Source organism: Monodelphis domestica, chromosome 3 (genome assembly GCF_027887165.1).
Source record: "Monodelphis domestica isolate mMonDom1 chromosome 3, mMonDom1.pri, whole genome shotgun sequence".
NCBI classification, from domain to species: domain Eukaryota; kingdom Metazoa; phylum Chordata; class Mammalia; order Didelphimorphia; family Didelphidae; genus Monodelphis; species Monodelphis domestica.
This window is the reverse complement of record NC_077229.1, coordinates 480,945,467-480,965,209: the sequence shown is the minus strand read 5'-3', so window position 1 is coordinate 480,965,209 and position 19,743 is coordinate 480,945,467. Positions and strand designations below refer to the sequence as shown.

The following is a 19,743-nucleotide window of genomic DNA, read 5'->3' as shown; positions in this document are numbered from 1 at the left end:
GCATTAAGGGATATAAGATGTTATGCAAAAAAAGAAAAAGGGTGGGGAGAATCGAAGAGGGTATCAAGAGATACTTGAAGAAATAAAATAAATAGAATAATCTTTTTCACACAAAGATACACATGGGAAGGAGAGGGGAAGAATGTTCTTATAAGGAAAGGAAGAGAATGATAATAGATAATATGTAAAACTTACTCTCAGTGAAATCAACTCTGAGGGGGAAAAGCATATAGATCTGTTGGGATCTTGAATTCTATCTTATCCTCCAGAGTAAGGGAGAAGGTAAAACTAAGGGGGGTGGGAGGAAGGGAGTAAAAAAAGGGAGGGAAGGAGAGGGGGGAGGGAACTTAACAGACCCTAAAAAAAAAGAAGAGAATAAAAAGGGAGGAACGACAAAGGGAAGCATATCAAGGGAGGGGATTAGAGAGATTGATTAAAAGTAAACCACTAGTTTAAAAAGATAGAAGAAAGGCAAGAACTAGGAGAGGATATCAAAATGCTAGGGAATTCCCAAGTGTTAATCATAACTTTGTATGTGAATGGGATGAACTCATCCATAAAATGTACACAAAAAGGAGAGTGGATTAGAATCCAAAAACCTACTATATGTTGTTTACAAGAAACACACATGCATGAGGCAGGTAGATACTCATAAGGTCAGAATTAAAGGTTGGAGCAAGACCTATTGGGCCTCAACTGATAGAAAGAAGGCAGGAATTGCAATCATGATATCTGACAAAGCCAAAATAAAAACAGACCTGATTAAAAGGGATAGGGAAGGTAAATACACCCTGATGAAAGGGAGTATTATAGGCAATGAGAAAATATCATTAATCAACAAGTATGCAGCAAATGGTATAGCACTCAAATTTCTAATGGAAAAACTAGTAGACGTGAAGGAGGAAATAGATAGTAAAACTATACTAGTGGGAGACCTGAACCTACCACTCCCAAATTTAGATAAATAAAATCAGAAAATAAATAAGAAAGAGTTAAAAGAGGTAAATGAAATCTTGGAAAAATTAGAGTTAATAGATATATGGAGAAAAATAAAGATGGACAAAAAGGAATACACCTTCTTTCCAGCAGCCCATGGTATATTCACAAAGATTGACCATACATATTTTCTGCATAAAAATGCAGAAAATCAGAAATAATAAATGCAACCTTTTCAGATCATAAGGCAAAAAAAAATAATGATCAGTAACGGTACATGGAGAGCCAAATAAAAAATTAATTGGAAATTAAATAATATGAATCTCCAAAATCAGTTAGTCAGAGAACAAATCATAGAAACAATTAATAATTTCATTGAAGAAAATGACAATGATGAGACATCCTTTCAAAATCTATGGGATGCAGGCAAAGCAGTTCTCAGGGGGAAATTTATATCCGTGAGTCCATATATTAAAAAAGTGGGAGGGCAGAGGTCAATGATTTGGACATGCAGATACAAAAACTTGAAAGAGAACAAATTAAAAATCCCCAGAAGAAAACCAAATTAGAGATCCTAAAAATTAAGGGAGGAATTAATAAAATCAAAAATGCTAGAACTATTAAACTAATAAATAAGTCTAAAAGCTGCTTTTTTGAAAAAAACAAACAAAATAGACAAAGTGCTGGTCAATCTAATAAAAAAAGGAAAGAAGAAAATCAAATTAACAGTATCATAAATGGAAGGGAGAATTCACCTCTAATGAAGAAGATATTAAGACAATCATTAAAAAATATTTTACCTGATAATATGGCAATAAACATGCCAATTTAGGTGATATGGATGAATACTTACAAAAATATAAATTGCCTAGATTAACAGAAGGAATAGAATTCTTAAATAATCCCATATCAGAAAAAGAATTTGAACAGGCCATCAAAGAACTCCCTAAGAAAAAATCCCCAGGGTCTGATGGATTCACAAGTGAATTCTATCAAACACTCAAAGAACAACTAATCCCAATGTTATACAAACTATTGGAGAAAATAAGCAAAGAAGGAGTTCTATCAAATTCCTTTTATGACACAAATATGGTACTGATTCCAAAGCCAGGAAGGTCAAAAATGGAGAAAGAAAACTAAAGACCAATCTCCTTAGTGAACATAAATGCAAAAATCTTAAATAGGATACTAGCAAAAAGGTTCCCACAAGTGATCAGCATGGTTATTCACCATGATCAGGTGGGATTTAGACCAGGAATGCATGGATGGTTCAATATCAGAAAAACCATGCACATAATTGACCATATCAACAAGCAAACCAACAAAAATCACATGATTATCTCAATAGACACAGAAAAAGCTTTTGACAAAATACAACACTCATTCCTATTAAAAACACTAAAAAGTATAGGAACAGAAGGGTCTTTCCTAAAAATAATAAACAGTATCTATCTAAAACCATCAGCAAACATCATCTGCAATGGGGGTAAACTAGAAACCTTCCCAATAAGATCAGGAGTGAAACAAGGATGCCCATTAAAACCTCTATTATTTAACATTGTACTAGAAACACTAGCAATAGCAATTAGAGAAGAAAAAGAAATTGAAGGTATTAAAATTGGCAATGAAGAGACCAATCTATCATTCTTTGCAGATGATATGATGGTCTACTTAAAGAATCCTAGAGAATCAACTCTAAAGCTAGTGGAAAAAAATCTACAACTTTAGCAAAGTTGCAGGATACAAAATAAACCCACATAAGTCATCAGCATTTCTATTTATCTCCAGCACATCTCAGCAGCAGGAATTAGAAAGAGAAATTCCATTCAAAATTTAAAAAGACAATATTAAATACTTAGGAATCTACCTGCCAAGACAAACACAGGAACTATATGAACACAACTACAAAACACTCTCCACACAACTAAAACTAGATCTGAGCAATTGGAAAAACTTTAACAGTTCATGGGTAGGATGAGCAAACATAATAAAAATGACCATCCTACCCAAACTTATCTATATTTAGTTCCATACCCATTAATCTTCCAAAAAAACTTTTCTACTGAATTAGACAAAAATATAACAAAGTTCATTTGGAAGAACAAAAGATCAAGGATATCCAAGGAAATAATGGGAAAAAAAATACACAAAGGACGGTGGCCTTGCAGTACCAGATCTGAAACTATACTATAAAGCAGTGGTTATCAAAACAATTTGGTACTGGCTAAGAGACAGAAAGGAGGATCAGTGAAATAGACTTGGGGTAAGTGACCTTAGCAAGACTGTCTATGACAAGACCAAAGATCCCAGCTTTTGGGACCAAAATACACTATTTGATTTAAAAAAAATGCTGGGAAAATTGGAAGACAGTGTGGGAAAGATTAGGCTTCGATCAACACTTCACACCCTTCACCAAGACAAACTCAGAATGGGTGAATGACTTGAACATAAAGAAGGAAACTATAAGAAAATTATGTGAACACCAAATAGTATACATATCAGACCTTTGAGATGGGAAAAAATTTTAAAACCAAGCAAGACTTAGAAAGAGTCACAAAATGTAAAATAAATCATTTGATTATCTCAAATTAAAATGTTTTTGTACAAACAAAACAAATGTAACCAAAATCAGAAGGGAAATAACAAACTGGGAAACAATCTTCACAACAAAAACCTCTGACAATGATCTAATTACTCATACTTACAAAGAGCTAAATCAATTGTACAAAAAATCAAGCCATTCTCCAATTGATAAATGGGCAAGGGACATGATAAATGGGCAATTTTCAGTCAAAGAAATCAAAGCTATTAATAAGCACATGAAAAAGTGCTCTAAATCTCTTATAATAAGAGAGATGCAAATCAAAACAACTCTGAGGCATCACCTCACACCTAGAAGATTGGCTAACATGACAGCAAAGTAAAGTAATGAATGCTGGAGGTGATATGGCAAAGTCAGGACATTAATTCATTGCTGGTGGAGTGGTGAATTGATCCGGCCATTCTGGAGGGCAGTTTGGAACTATGCCCAAAGGGTGCTAAAAAGTCTGTCTGCCCTTTGATCCAGCCATAGCATTGCTGGATTTGTACCCCAAAGAGGTAATAAGGAAAAATACATGTACAAGAATATTCATAGCTGTGCTCTTTGTGGTGGCAAAAAATTGGAAAATGAGAGGATGCTCTTCAAATGGGGAATGGCTGAAAATTTGTGGTATATGTTGGTGATGGAAAAATATTGTGCTCAAAGGAACAATAAAGTGAAGGAATTCCAAGGGGACTGGAACAACTTCTAGGAATTGATGCAGAGTGAGAGGAGCAAAACCAGGAGAACATTGTACTCAGAGACTGATACACTGTGGTACAATCAAATGTAATGGACTTCTCCATCAGTGGCAATGCAGTGATCCTGAAGAACCTGGAGGGATATATGAGAAAGAGCACTATCCACATTCAGAGGAAAACCTATGAGAGTAAAAACACCAAAGGAAAAACAACTGCTTGACTACATGGGTCGATACGATTGGGGATATAGACTCTGAATGAACATTCTAGTGCAAATACCAACAATATGGAAATGGATTCTGGTCAAGGACACATTTAATACCCAATGGAATTGTGCATCGGCTACGGGAGGGGATGGGGGAGGAGAAAGAGGAGTAGAAAATTATTTTTGTAACCAGGGGATAATATTCAAAATTGACCAAATTTAAATAAATAAATAAAAGATTTAGCCCTACATTTTAGAGGTGATGTTTCCCAGTTTCCCCTGCTTCTCGTGCCTTCCCTCTGAGATGATTTCTATTTACACTATCTAACATATATATTTATTTGTCTCTTCTATCAGATAATGAGCTCATTGAAAGATGGGTCTGTATTTGGGACTTTCTTTGAATCCCCTATTGTTTAGAAATGCCTCCATCATAGGAAGCAGTTAATAAATACTTGTTGATGGACTGATTAAAAAAAAAAAAAGAATTTCATGTGGCTTATCCCCTAAGCTCCTAGCCACTTAAATATAGAGTAGAATATTGGTATAAAACTGCTTAAACTTAAGAAATACTTATACAATAAACTGTTAAATTTAAAAAATAAAGTAACACAAGAAAAATAGAACTTGTAAATTGAGGAAAACCCCAATTCTGGTCTGTCATTAAATTACTCTCTAACCCTGTACTTAGCTATGAAATATTTTGTTACCCATCTCCTAAGTAATTGTTGATTTACTGTGAAAACTGACCAAAAGTAACAATGATTTTCTTAACTGGTCATTCCTTAGGTCAAGAGGGATTAACCCCCAGATCACCCTGTTTATGTCATTCATCCATCTCTGTTGTAGCAACAATGTTTCTTGCCTATCTCCTAGGTTCTATGGAAACATGTATGTTGAGCCCAGCTCAGTTCAGCTTCTGCCTGCTTCTGCCTGCCTGCAATCTGGACCTGTTTAACCCAGATCTCACTCACCTGGTCACTACCTGTTTGCCCAGCAAACTTTAGCCTCGGAGTAGACCGCTCATCCCCCCAGGCCCAGCCCCAGCCTGCCTCCCCTGCTACCTGCAATCCCAACCCAGATGAACCACCCAGCCCAAGAATTCTGACTCATCGCCCCAAGCCCAGGTCTCATTTCTATCAGCTGGTAAAAAACGGGGGTAATTTTCCTGTAGGCTACGATTAGCCTCCACGTGGACTAGGGGCAGGGGATCACAGGGAGGGAGTAAGAAAGAAAAGAAGGTAGAGGCTTTCCCAAAGAGGAAGTTAAAAGCATGGCTACTTTAAGAGGATATCTTTTCAGTGTACTGATTCTGTTACTTCAGGGGGAAAATTCAGCTCCCTGCAACTCTTTATCCAACTTTGGGGAGGCAGCTGGGTGGCTCAGTGGATTGAGAGCCAGACCTAGAGATGGGAGGTCCTCAGTTGAAATCTGGCCTCAGATACTTCCCAGCTGTATGGCCCTGGACATATCATTTAACCCCCATTGCCTACCCATTACCAATCTCCTGCCTTCTGACAATAGGCATCTAAATGGATAAAAAAAAAACCCAAGGAACTTTAAAGAGACCGGAGGTAATATTTTTAAGGCATTTCAGACTCCAATATTTTATAAAAATCTCTGTATTCTATTGCATTTGCTGATTGTTTGTTTAAGGTCTAACTTTGTGATTTAAGTTCATATTTTAAGTTCATATATTACTGCATTCAATACTGTTACACTGAATCATTTTAATGTACTGGGTTTTAACTACTGTTAAATTCTGTTGCATTTCCCCTATAACTATACTGAACAAACATTGAGTAAGCCCATATTAAAAAACAGCTTTTCCTATTTTGACTTTGTAAATTGTCATATAGAGGATAGATGGACTCCATCAGAAAATTGCTATAACAACCTTTGGAAAATTTAATGTGCTAAATATATCAATTGATTTTAAGGGTTCTTTAGACATTTTTAGAAATTTTCTTTACAATCTCTGGTCATTTTTGCCTGCCCCTAACACGAGGTAAGGACCATTTTAATAGCTGAAGTGAAATACTTTTGTAACCCCCCTCGTCCCCCATTTAAAAAATGTGAATGGAAGCTGGGCAGTTAATCCCAGGGCAAGTCTCCCAAAAGAAAAAAAAAAAAGGAGTATCTCTCATTTATATTCTTCAGCTCATTTTACTTCCACCAGAATGATCTCTAGATTTCTTGATGATGTTCTAAACCAAAAATGAGTTTTGCTTTGTTTAAAAATATGTTTACCAAGGTTGAAAGAATTGCTATGATTATAAAAATTGTGACAAATATCCATCAGTTCATAGGCTTTTAAAAATGCCATGCAGCAACTTATGTAAAATATGATAGTGGTTTGTTTGTTATTGTACTTAACTGGGGTATTAAGAATTTGGGGGATACTGATATCTACATATTTGTACTACTGTTCTTTATTTTAAAAAAAAGTCATCTTGTGAAATTCACAGTGGATCATGGCCAGATATGAAAAAGAAATGGATCTCATTTTTGGTGAGAAAGCCTTTCATTCTATATTTTCTTAGCTGACACAGTATGTCAATGATTATAAGCTACATTTTGAATTTTTAAAACTCTTTTATTATTATATTCTTCTTGCATGCGCAATATACTATTTCAGTCTTTTATTTTTCTCTCCTTTTTATATTTGAAGCACATGTCACCAGTATTAAGATTTTCTTTAACTTTTTTGATTTTGCAGTAATATAAGTTTAAAATACATTTGCCATAATGCTGATGCATGCCCCAAAAGCTTGAGACTATAAAAATGATGCCACTAATTGTTTAAAAGAATTATGGGACTTTGCTTAATGATTCTGTCTGATTCAAGGACAAGATATACACAAAAGAACCATTAGATAGGGTCAAAGATAAACCAAGCCAGGACAGATTGATGCACTTCTAAGCCAATACAAAGGTCTTGAACCTAGTGTGAAGACTCAGGGTTGCTATGTTTAACATTTGTTAAGACATAAGCCTTCCTTGTGTCCACACTCACTCTGAAAATACTTACAGAAGAGTATCCCCAAAACTTGGCTCCTACTTGGATCTTATAATCTGGTCCCTATTCTGTCTTTCATAGTGTGGCAACTTTCTGTAGTCCTGGCTACTGACTGGTTAAATGCTTATGTGCTTAGATCATTTTAATTGGGCCCTGATTCAAGGACCCAAATAGGTTTGTTTTTCCTTTACTTGGAATTTTTACACATAAGACTTTGATAGTCTATATTTTCATCTAGAAATTATCTTTTTTATTTGGATTTTTCTGATATCTTTTTAATTTCTCTTACCAATTGATTCATATACCTCATACCTCAGCCATGCATCCCTAAGTGATCCTGTATTTTTCAATCACCCTCTTCAAGGGGGAAAAGAGGAATGTAAAAAATATTATTTTAAATTGCAAAGTTTAAATTCCTTTTAAGAAGAATTTTAGGTTAAGAAAGATGCTACCTGACTTCCGGTCAAGATGGCGGCTTAGAGAAAGCTAAAGTTCAGACCTCCAGAAACCCTTCCCGACCGATCTCAAACTATAAGCTCCTAAGGCGCCGAAATTCAAAACGATCAACAGCATAGACCCTGGGAATCCTCCTCCTGGACCTGGACCTGGATCAAAAGGTACGGCCCCCCTCAAAAGCCAGAACCCGAGATCACTTGGACCTAAAGGGTAGGAGCTCAGAGTCCAAGGCTCCGGGAAGCCGCAGCCCCAACCCCGTCAGAGAGCAGGGTCATCTGAAACAACAGCAACCCTCAGGGCGGGCAAGACAGCCTCACCAGCTGGATCCTGCTATCCAAGTCTCAGTGAAAGTCACTGCCCTCGGAGCTCCGGGAAGCCACGGCCCCTTCCCCCGCAGAGAGCTGGGTCCTCTGAAACAACAGCAACCCTCAGGGCCAACAAAACAGCCTCACAGCCAGCTATTCTGAAGGCAACTTCTGGAAAGCAACCCGACCCAGTCCAGTCGAGGGGGCACCTCAGCAGCAGGGAAACAGAGAGAGCTGGAGGAGAGTGTGGCCCCCTGGTCCGACCCTTCCATTCCAGTTCCAGTGAAAGTCATTGCCTTAAGGCATACTCAGTTTAACCCAGGGAAAGCTCATAGAACCGACAATCTGCCCAGGACTAAAGCCTCTGAACACCAGACAGAGATAAGAAAAGCTAATCCTCCCCATTCAGAGATGGCAAACTCCACAGAAGCACAGAAGCCCCCAAATCCCAAGAAAATTAAGAAGAAAGGGGTGAATTTGGACACATTCTATGGAGCCAAAATACAAAATACAGAGGAGATAGAAGACAATACACAAGAAAATGCTCCGAAACCTTCCAAAGGAAATGGAAACTCTCCACAAACCCATGAAGAATTTGAATCATAAATGACCAAAAAGATGGAAGCCTTCTGGGAGGAAAAGTGGGAAATAATGCAAAAGAAATTCACACATCTAAAAAACCAGTGTGACCAAACTGAAAAGGAAAACCAGGCTTTAAAGGCCAGAATCAGGCAGCTGGAAGACAATGATCGTGTAAAAGAGCAAGAATTAATAAAGCAAAGCCAAAATACCAAGAAATTAGAAGAGAACATAAAATATCTCACCAACAAGGTTACAGATCTGGAAAATAGAGGGAGAAGAGAAAATTTAAGAATAATTGGACTTCCAGAAAAGCCAGAAATAAACACCAAACTCGACATCGTGATACAAGATATAATCAAAGAAAATTGCCCAGAGATTCTAGAACAAGGGGTTAATACGCCACTGACAGAGCTCACAGAACACCTTCTACACTAAACCCCCAAAAGACAACTCCCAGGAATGTAATTGCCAAATTCCAAAGCTATCAAACAAAAGAAAAAATCCTACAGGAAGCCAGAAAAAGACAATTTAGATATAAAGGAATGCCAATCAGGGTCACACAAGACCTTGCAAGTTCTACTCTGAATGATCGTAAGGCATGGAACGTGATCTTCAGAAAGGCAAGAGAGCTGGGTCTTCAACCAAGAATCAGCTACCCAGCAAAACTGACTATATACGTCCAAGGGAAAGTATGGGCATTCAACAAAATAGATTTTCCAACTTTTTGCAAAGAAAAGACCAGAGCTCTGTGGAAAGTTTGATACCGAAAAACAAAGAGCAAGGAATACCTGAAAAGGTAAATATTAAGGAAAGGGGAAAGGAGAAAAATGTTATCTTCTTCTTTTACTCAAACTCTCTTCTATAAGGACTACATTTATATCAATCTATATATACTAACATGTGGGGAAAATGTAATGTATAAATAGGGGGTAAAGAAAGACCAAATAGAATAATCTTTTCTCACACAAAGATTCACATGGGAAGGGGAGGGGAAGAAAACTCCTATAAGAAGGAGAGGAAGAGAGGGGTTTTTTACTTAAACCTTAATCTCAGGGAAATCAACTCTGAGAGGGAAAAACATCCAGATCCATTGGGATCTTGAATTCTATCTTACCCAATAAGGGTAGGGAGAAGGGAAAACCGAGGGGGGGAGGGGGAGAGGGAAAACAAAAAGGGAGGGAAAGAGAGGGGGGAGGGGGAGGGAACAAAAAGGGAGGGACTAAAAAGGGAAACATCAAGGGAGGGGACAAGGGGGACTGATTCAAAGTAAATCACTGGACTAAAAGGTAGAGCCGAAGAAGAAAAGGTTAGAATTAGGGAAGGCAATCAAAATGCCAGGGAGTCCACAAATGACAATCATAACTTTGAACGTGAATGGGATGAACTCACCCATAAAACGTAGACGAATAGCAGAATGGATTAGAATCCAAAACCCTACCATATGTTGTCTTCAAGAAACACACATGAGGCGGGTTGACACCCACAAGGTCAGAATTAAAGGATGGAGTAAGATGTTCTGGGCCTCAACTGACAGAAAGAAGGCAGGAGTGGTAATCATGATATCTGATAAAGCCAAAGCAAAAATAGACCTGATCAAAAGGGATAGGGAAGGTAATTATATTTTGTTAAAAGGGACTTTAGACAATGAGGAAATATCATTAATCAACATGTATGCACCAAATACTATAGCACCCAAATTTCTAATGGAGAAACTAGGAGAATTGAAGGAAGAAATAGACAGTAAAACCATATTAGTGGGAGACTTAAACCAACCATTATCAAATTTAGATAAATCAAATCAAAAAATAAATAAGAAAGAGGTAAAAGAAGTGAATGCAATCTTAGAAAAATTAGAATTAATAGACATATGGAGAAAAATAAATAGAGATAAAAAGGAATACACCTTCTTCTCAGCACCACATGGCACATTCACAAAAATTGACCATACATTAGGTCACAGAAACATAGCACACAAATGCAGAAAAGCAGAAATAATGAATGCAGCCTTTTCAGATCACAAGGCAATAAAAATAATGATTAGTAATGGTACATGGAAAACCAAATCTAAAACCAATAGGAAATTAAACAATATGATACTCCAAAATCATTTAGTTAAAGAAGAAATCATACAAACAATTAATAATTTCATCGAGGAAAATGACAATGGGGAGACATCCTTTCAAACCTTTTGGGATGCAGCCAAAGTGGTAATCAGAGGTAAATTCATATCCCTGAAAGCTTATATTAACAAACTAGGGAGAGCAGAGATCAATCTATTGGAAATGCAAATGAAAAAACTCGAAAGCGATCAAATTAAAACCCCCTAGCAAAAAACCAAACTAGAAATCCTAACAATTAAGGAAGAAATTAATAAAATTGAAAGTGATAGAACTATTGATTTAATAAATAAGACAAGAAGCTGGTACTTTGAAAAAACAAACAAAATAGACAAAGTACTGGCCAATCTAATTAAAAAAGGAAGGAAGAAAAGCAAATTAACAGCATTAAAGATGAAAAGGGGGACAGCACCTCCAATGAAGAGGAAATTAAGGCTATCATTAGAAATTACTTTGCCCAATTATATGGCAATAAATACACCAATTTAGGGGATATGGATGAATATATACAAAAATACAAACTGCCTAGACTAACAGAAGAGGAAATAGAATTCTTAAATAATCCCATATCAGAAAATGAAATCCAACAAGCCATCAAAGAACTTCCTAAGAAAAAATCCCCAGGGCCTGATGGTTTCACCAGTGAATTCTATCAAACATTCAGAGAACAGTTAATCCCAATACTATACAAACTATTTGACATAATAAGCAAAGAGGGAGTTCTACCAAACTCCTTTTATGACAGAAACATGGTACTGATTCCAAAACCAGGCAGTTCAAAAACAGAGAAAGAAAACTATAGACAAGTCTCCCTAATGAATATAGATGCAAAAATCATTAATAGGATACTAGCAAAAAGACTCCAGCAAGTGATCAGAAGGATCATTCACCATGATCAAGTAGGATTTATACCAGGGATGCAGGGCTGGTTCAATATTAGGAAAACCATCCACAAAATTGACCACATCAACAAGCAAACCAGCAAGAACCACATGATTATCTCAATAGATGCAGAAAAAGCCTTTGATAAAATACAACACTCATTCCTATTAAAAACACTAGAAAGCATAGGAATAGAAGGGTCATTCCTAAAAATAATAAACAGTATATATCTAAAACCATCAGCTAATATCATCTGCAATGGGGATAAACTAGATGCATTCCCAATAAGATCAGGAGTGAAACAAGGATGCCCATTATCACCTCTACTATTTGACATTGTACTAGAAACACTAGCAGTAGCAATTAGAGAAGAAAAAGAAATTGAAGGCATCAAAATAGGCAAGGAGGAGACCAAATTATAACTCTTTGCGGATGACATGATGGTCTACTTAAAGAATCCTAGAGATTCAACCAAAAAGCTAATTGAAATAATCAACAACTTTAGCAAAGTTGCAGGATACAAAATAAACCCACATAAATCATCAGCTTTTCTATATATCTCCAACACAACTTAGCAGCAGTAACTAGAAAGAGAAATCCCATTCAAAATCACCTTAGACAAAATAAAATACCTAGGAATCTACCTGCCAAGACAAACACAGGAACTATATGAACACAACTACAAAACACTCTCCACACAACTAAAACTAGACTTGAGCAATTGGAAAAGCATTAACTGCTCATGGATAGGACGAGCCAATATAATAAAAATGACCATCCTACCCAAACTTATTTATCTATTTAGTGCCATACCCATTGAACTATCAAAATACTTCTTCACTGATTTAGAAAAAAAACATAACAAAGTTCATTTGGAAGAACAAAAGATCAAGGATATCCAGGGAAATAATGAAAAAAAACACATATGATGGGGGCCTTGCAGTCCCTGACCTTAAACTATATTACAAAGCAGCAGTCATCAAAACAATTTGGTACTGGCTAAGAAACAGAAAGGAAGATCAGTGGAATAGCCTGGGGGAAAGCGACCTCAGCAAGACAGTATACGATAAACCCAAAGATCCCAGCTTTTGGGACAAAAATCCACTATTCGATAAAAACTGTTGGGAAAATTGGAAGACAGTGTGGGAGAGACTAGGACTAGATCAACGCCTCACACCCTACACCATGATAAATTCAAAATGGGTGAGTGACTTAAACATAAAGAAGGAAACCATAAGTAAATTTGGTAAACACAGAATAGTATACATGTCAGACCTTTGCGAGGGGAAAGACTTTAAAACCAAGCAAGACATATAAAGAATCACAAAATGTAAAATAAATAATTTTGACTACATCAAATTAAAAAGCTTTTGCACAAACAAAACTAATGTAACTAAAATCAGAAGGAAAACAACAAACTGGGAAAAAATCTTCATAGAAACCTCTGACAAAGGTTTAATTAATCAAATTTATAAAGAGCTAAATCAACTGTACAAAAAATCAAGCCATTCTCCCATTGACAAATTGGCAAGGGACATGGATAGGCAGTTTTCAGATAAAGAAATCAAAACTATTAATAAGCACATGAAGAAGTGTTCTAAATCTCTTATAATCAGAGAGATGCAAATCAAAACAACTCTGAGGTATCACCTCACACCTAGCAGATTGGCTAACATGACAGCAAAGGAAAGTAATGAATGCTGGAGGGGATGTGGCAAAGTAGGGACATTAATTCATTGTTGGTGGAGTTGTGAACTGATCCAACCATTCTGGAGGGCAATTTGGAACTATGCCCAAAGGGCGACAAAAGAATATCTACCCTTTGATCCAGCCATAGTACTGCTGGGTCTGTACCCCAAAGAGATAATGGACAAAAAGACTTGTACAAAAATATTCATAGCTGCACTCTTTGTGGTTGCCAAAAACTGGAAAACGAGGAGATGCCCATCAATTGCGGAATGGCTGAGCAAATTGTGGTATATGTTGGTGATGGAATACTATTGTGCTAAAAGGAATAATAAAGTGGAGCAATTCCATGGAGACTGGAACAACCTCCAGGAAGTGATGCAGAGTGAGAGGACCAGAACCAGGAGAACATTGTACACAGAGACTAATACACTGTGGTATAATTGAACGTAATGGACTTCTCCATTAGTGAAGGTGTAATGTCCCTGAACAATCTGCAGGGATCTAGGAGAAAAAAACACTATTCATAAGCAAAGGATAAACTATGGGAGTAGAAACACCGAGGAAAAGCAACTGCCTGAATACAGCGGTTGAAGGGACAGAGGAGAGACTCTAAATGAACACTCTAATGCAAATATTATCAACATAGCAATGGGTTCAAATCAAGAAAACATGTAATGCCCAGTGGATTCACGCATCAGCTATGGGGTGTGGGGGGAGGAAAAGAAAATGATCTATGTCTTTAATGAATAATGCTTGGAAATGATCAAATAAAATATATTAAAAAAAAAAAAAGAAAGATGCTACCTCTCTGAATCCAGAAAGCGAACTGTTTAGAGAAGATACCATGAAGAAGCCTCCAAACTAGAAGCTGCACAAGAAGATCAACAATGAACTTTGGGTGTGGTTGATTGAACATTTATTTGTATCTATACTTTCATGCCAAAGGGTACTGACCCTAACTGGCTTTTTGTCAATGTGTCCAGCAATTATTGCTTTTGTTCTTTTTTCCTCTTATCCTCAAATTATTGTAATCCTTAAATTGATTCTGTTTTCATGATCTTTTGGAGAAAATCTTTTTCCCAAACGCTCAAACGGAGTAATGTAAAAATGGAGATTTGAACCCTGGACTTCAATCCCCAGAAGTCCTTGCTCTAGTTCCCAAGATGCCCTCTAATCTCCCTGAATCTCCCAGAGTGTAAGATCAAAATTTCTATTTAAACTGGCAGTAAAGCTTACTGAGTTCTCTTCCTGCTTCTGCTTCCAAAGGCTCTCTCTTTTGGCTTCCGTGGCTGGGCACATGTGGCTCTACCAGGCAAGATGTAGAGTGAGTGGTGGTGAATAGGATCTCTGAGCCTAGGCATGTGCTTTCTTATTTTTGTATTTTTCTTTATATTTTTAATCTTTAATAAACTTCATAAAAATATAATACTTCTAGTAGGGAAATTAATTTTAACTGCTACATAATTGTGTGCCAAGAAAGTATGTACTCACTGAACATATAAAATAAACCAACCCCTGTGACATGGCAGACCACTGGATGTTGCCTATACATTGAGCATACAGTGTCTCTCACTCCATTATTTGACTGGACTGTCACACTTGGGCAGAGGACCCTCACCCTCTGAGAGACCTCGGGCTCGGTTCTCAAAGGTGAAGGGACAGAGAAAAATAATCATCCAAACTGGGGAGATTAAACATGACTAGAATTATTGTAGGCTCCATCCATATCTTACACACTTCTTAGATACTCTGTGGTTATCCAATTTTAGCCAATTTAATCAGAGCAAGTTTTAGGACTTCACCCCCGGAGCCAATCATAATCAATGTTCTCGATCAAGGGAGAGTAGATATCATTAACAAAAAAATATGAACATGAAGGAAGGTTATAGGCATTACAGGTGATTAATTATAATATTATAATAGTCTCTTACTCATGTGAGTTTTAAGTTGATGCTGGGCAATTCATGCAAAAGTCAGAGCAAAAACAGATTGGGGTTGGAAATAGAGACTAAGACTTGGCCAGGACAAGCAAGCTGAGTTGTGTTGTGGTCAAAAAGCCAGGTTGGAATCCAAGTAGATGAGAGGTGTCAGTAGTTATGACCAAAGAATATAAAACTGTATGAGATTATATTGTCCAATTTCCTCATTTTATAGGCAAGCCAACAGGCCCAGAGAGGTTAAGAAACTTGTTCAAAGTCACATAGCTCAGAATAAGTAGCAGAACCGGGATTTAAAATCCCAGCCCTTCAAAAGTTTCAGTGCTTTATCATTACCATATTGAGTTTTTGGAAGAGTGTAAACTATATCAACAAAAGTTTCCCTGCTAAATCTGTTTTTCTAATGGGGAACTATGGTTTCTTCATAATGTCCTGACATGAGATTTCCTGGCTTTGGGCTAGTTATCTTCACCTCCCTCAATCCAGGAAAAGATAGAGATAGTGCTCCATCTTCAAGACAGATTAGAAACTGTTAAGATTAACATTCTCTGGAGATTATATATTAATTGATAATTAATATATAGTGAAAGCAGGCTGGAGAGAGAAGAGGCATAGAATGGCATGGTTGATCACCTAGCTAATGTGAGCTCACAGCTCACCATAGGTCCCCGTTTCCTCCTGCTACTTCCTAGATCCATGATGTTTACCCCCAGCAATGCCACTTTTTCTGGATCTCCTGGGTCAGACAGACTTCACTTCAGCCCAGGTCAGAGGCTGGTCTTCCAGTCCTCAGGAGTCACATGGGACAAGGCAACATCAGGGAGCCACGGAGGTGTCCTCTTTACACTGATAGCCTCAGGCCTTGTTCTTAACCTGATCAAAGTGGGGGGGGGGGGCTTTGAGCCCTAAATGGATGTTCAAAACTTTTCTTTTAAATTAAAAGAAACAAGGGGTACAGGTTTATGTTAAATTCCCAAAAACTCTCCTAAAACCTTGATGGAGATAATCTCCTTTGGGTTTTTGATTACTCCCTTGCTCTTAACTGCACTAGTTAAGGGTTGCTACCTAGGTAGACTGGTATTGTAAGGAAAACTTATTTTTTCCATAATAAAAATGAATTATTTTAGACATTTTCTTCCCCCAAATATTGTAACTGAATTATCAGAGATATGTCACTATAATATTGCCAAAGTTATATATATATATATATATATGAAAATATATATATATATGAAACATAGATTTTAGAGGTATAGATTTAGATCCATCTAGATCAATGTCCAAATTTTAAAGTTAAAAAAATTGAATGAGAGAAATGACTTGCTCAAGGTCACAATATCAGTAGAGTAAATAGTAGAGCTAGGATTCAAACTAAGGCCTTTCATATCCATACTTCTTGCCACCACACAATAAATCTGAAAAAAAATCAGACATTATGGCCTAAATTAAAAAGGAGACTTTTCCAGTTGCTTCTTTGAGCTAAGCTGCTACTACCAGTGAGTATATCCTCATTAGTAAACAAGGTTTCATATAATCCATTAGCTTTTATAAACAAGGGTTGACTTTGCCAATCTCTACTGACAAAAATCATGTGTTTAACTCTGGACATTTAGAGTTGAGATCACTAATAGATTATATCTTATCATTTCTTTTGAATTTGCAAAAGTGATTTGGTGCTATAAAATTTGGTTGCAATCTTTAACTCAGATCTTTATTCTTGATCGTTTATAATGAAGGTAAACATTATTATTCCAAACTTTTCTGTCAAGATTTAATCATAAATAAACTGTTACTAAATGAAAGAGGAAAACCAAATTAACACAATTACCTTGCATCTTAATAGCATTTTTCTAGCCTTGTCCTGTAAGTACTTCTTATCTTCTAGATTTTCTGTGTCATTGAATTTCTTGATGAACTCTTTTGTGATTGACAAAGGTTTTCTAAATAAGTAATTAAAAATATTTATGCTATCATTGCTGATTTTTAAATGATCAAGTTGAAACTGGTAAATATAACATTCTTCAGAACATGTTTTAGAACCAAAATAAGTTTAAGTAGATCAATAATTTAGAATTATAAAAGTCATAAAAATAAGACGATAAAATAAAGTTCAAGATAGAACTTAAAGATATAATTAAATTAGTATATTAATTAATTAATATAATTATGATATAATTATATTAAAGATATAATGACTTAAAGGGATTGAAAATTCATAGTCACCTCTGATTTAAGAGAAATTAGAAACAACCAAATAGATTGATTCAATTACTTAAAAATAAGGTCTTTTGCAGCAAAAAAGCAATATCCAAGGTAAGAATAACAGACTGGGATAGAAAAAAAATTGCAATAAACTTCTTTGCAAAAAGTCTGATGCTAAAATTTATAAACCAATAAAACTCCTTTGGTAGAAAACAGAGGAATTCTACAATATAAATGAGTGGTTAAAGGATTGTTTTGTTGTTCAGTCATTCCAGGCATGTCCAACTTTTCATGACCCTATGTGTAGTTTTCTTGGCAAAGATATTAGAGTGATTTGCCATTTCCTTCTCCAGCTCATTTTACAAATGGGAAGAACTGAGGCAAATAAAGTTAGGTGACTCTTTCAGGTCATAAGACTAATAAGTTTTTTTAAAGTCAGATTTGAATGCAGGAAGTTGAACCTTTCAACCTTAAAGCATGGTATTGTGAAGATTGGATTTAGCTCTCCCCTGATTGTAACAATGAAGGTATTCAGCTCTTCCTTTATTGTGAAGATTACAATGTAATCCCCTGTCTATTTTTAGATTTTAATCTCCAAAGTGTAAACCCAGTATTTAAAGTAGATCTACCCATTTTAACCACAAAAAGTTATGAACTACAAAAAGGTGTGAACTAACCACAAAAAGGTATGAACACCCATTTCATACATTAAGTGGGAGGTCTGTGACCCACCTGTGAAAGAGTGGGCAGTCCTGGAGAAAAGCATCTGCTGTGATTGGTAGACATAAAATTTAGGGGAGGTGACCAAGAGGAAAAAGTCTTTAAATAGTGGAAACAGAGACACACAGGATGGAATAAATTATCACTCGGAGTTGGAGTGAAGTCAGTCCCTCGGGCTTGGACTGTGAAGACAATTACTCAGAATTAGACTGGAAGAGAGACACTTGAGGAGAGACTGGAAGACAGACACACTCAGACTTGGGAGTGTAGACATTCAGCTGTGGAACTGGACCCCTGGGGGATCTCATGCAGGAGACGTCAAACTGCTTTCCTTTTAGACAGTCACCATGGTGAGTTTAAAGGCTGACCCTGCCCTTTCTTGATATGTGAACCTCTGAGAAAGGCCCATAGTCTTGAGACTCCTTTCCCCTGACTGGTGCCTTAGAATTTCTACTTGGCTCAGAGGAAGCGAGAGCCTTCTCGCTCTGATCTCTCTCCTTTTCTCTCTTCATTAATATCTTCCCTCCATTATAAAAATAAATTACCATAAATTCCATTTACTTGAGTAATTCATTTTGGGATTTAGAAATTAAATCCCTGGTGATCACCAATTCAGTCCAACCATAATAAAATCTAACAGTATTCTTTCCGCCGTGCCCCCAAACTCTCTATGGTTAAAGGATAAAAAATAGATAATTCTCAAAAGAAGAAATGTGTTATCAATAACCATATTAAATGTGTAAGCTAGATAGAAATTAATGTTATTAAATTATCAAATTTAAGCAACTCTGAGATACCATTTGGTTTGTGGTAACTGATTTGATATATTAAAATATAATAAAATTCAATGCTAGTTTATATGAGGGGAAACAAGTATACCATTGGATGACCATTAAATTGGTTCAACCTTTTCAGAAAACAATACTCAATTGTCTAATGAACTACAAGAATGTTCACATATTTCAATGCACAAATAGCATTACTAATGTAAAGTGAAAGATATTATTGACCAGGATGAAGACAACCACCCAAAACATATTTATCAACACTATTTGTAAGAGCAAAGGCAAAAGAAAACTGTCCCACAAATGGGAAATTACTAAACAAGTAACAGCATGTAATGGTAAAAGAAATAATTATCCCCTATGAAGTGATGATAATAATCCAAAGAAATATGCAAAGACATATAAATGACATGAGATGAGGTTATTTGAACCAAAGAATAGTTAATATACTCCAATAAATACTCCAAGTGATCAGTCTGTATGATACAACTTTATAATAAAGCTAATATAAAAACAATATAACACAGATAAAATACTAAATTTAATACTTCAATAAAATGATGGAACTATATTTTATCAATATGGTCCCCAAAATTAAATATATATGTGTGTGTGTGAATAACGCA

At 36.2% G+C, this 19,743-nt stretch overlaps 1 protein-coding gene across 2 annotated transcripts in view; it reads right to left on the bottom strand.

The window, feature by feature from the left end:
* Window positions 1–19,743, bottom strand: part of TMEM232 (transmembrane protein 232) — a 183,299-nt gene that overhangs the window by 132,817 nt on the left and 30,739 nt on the right. For both annotated transcript variants that reach the window (XM_056824706.1, XM_056824705.1), the window contains exon 3: window positions 17,239–17,350. In XM_056824706.1, the coding sequence (XP_056680684.1) occupies window positions 17,239–17,350 (112 nt within the window). The remainder of the gene's footprint in view (window positions 1–17,238; window positions 17,351–19,743) is intronic.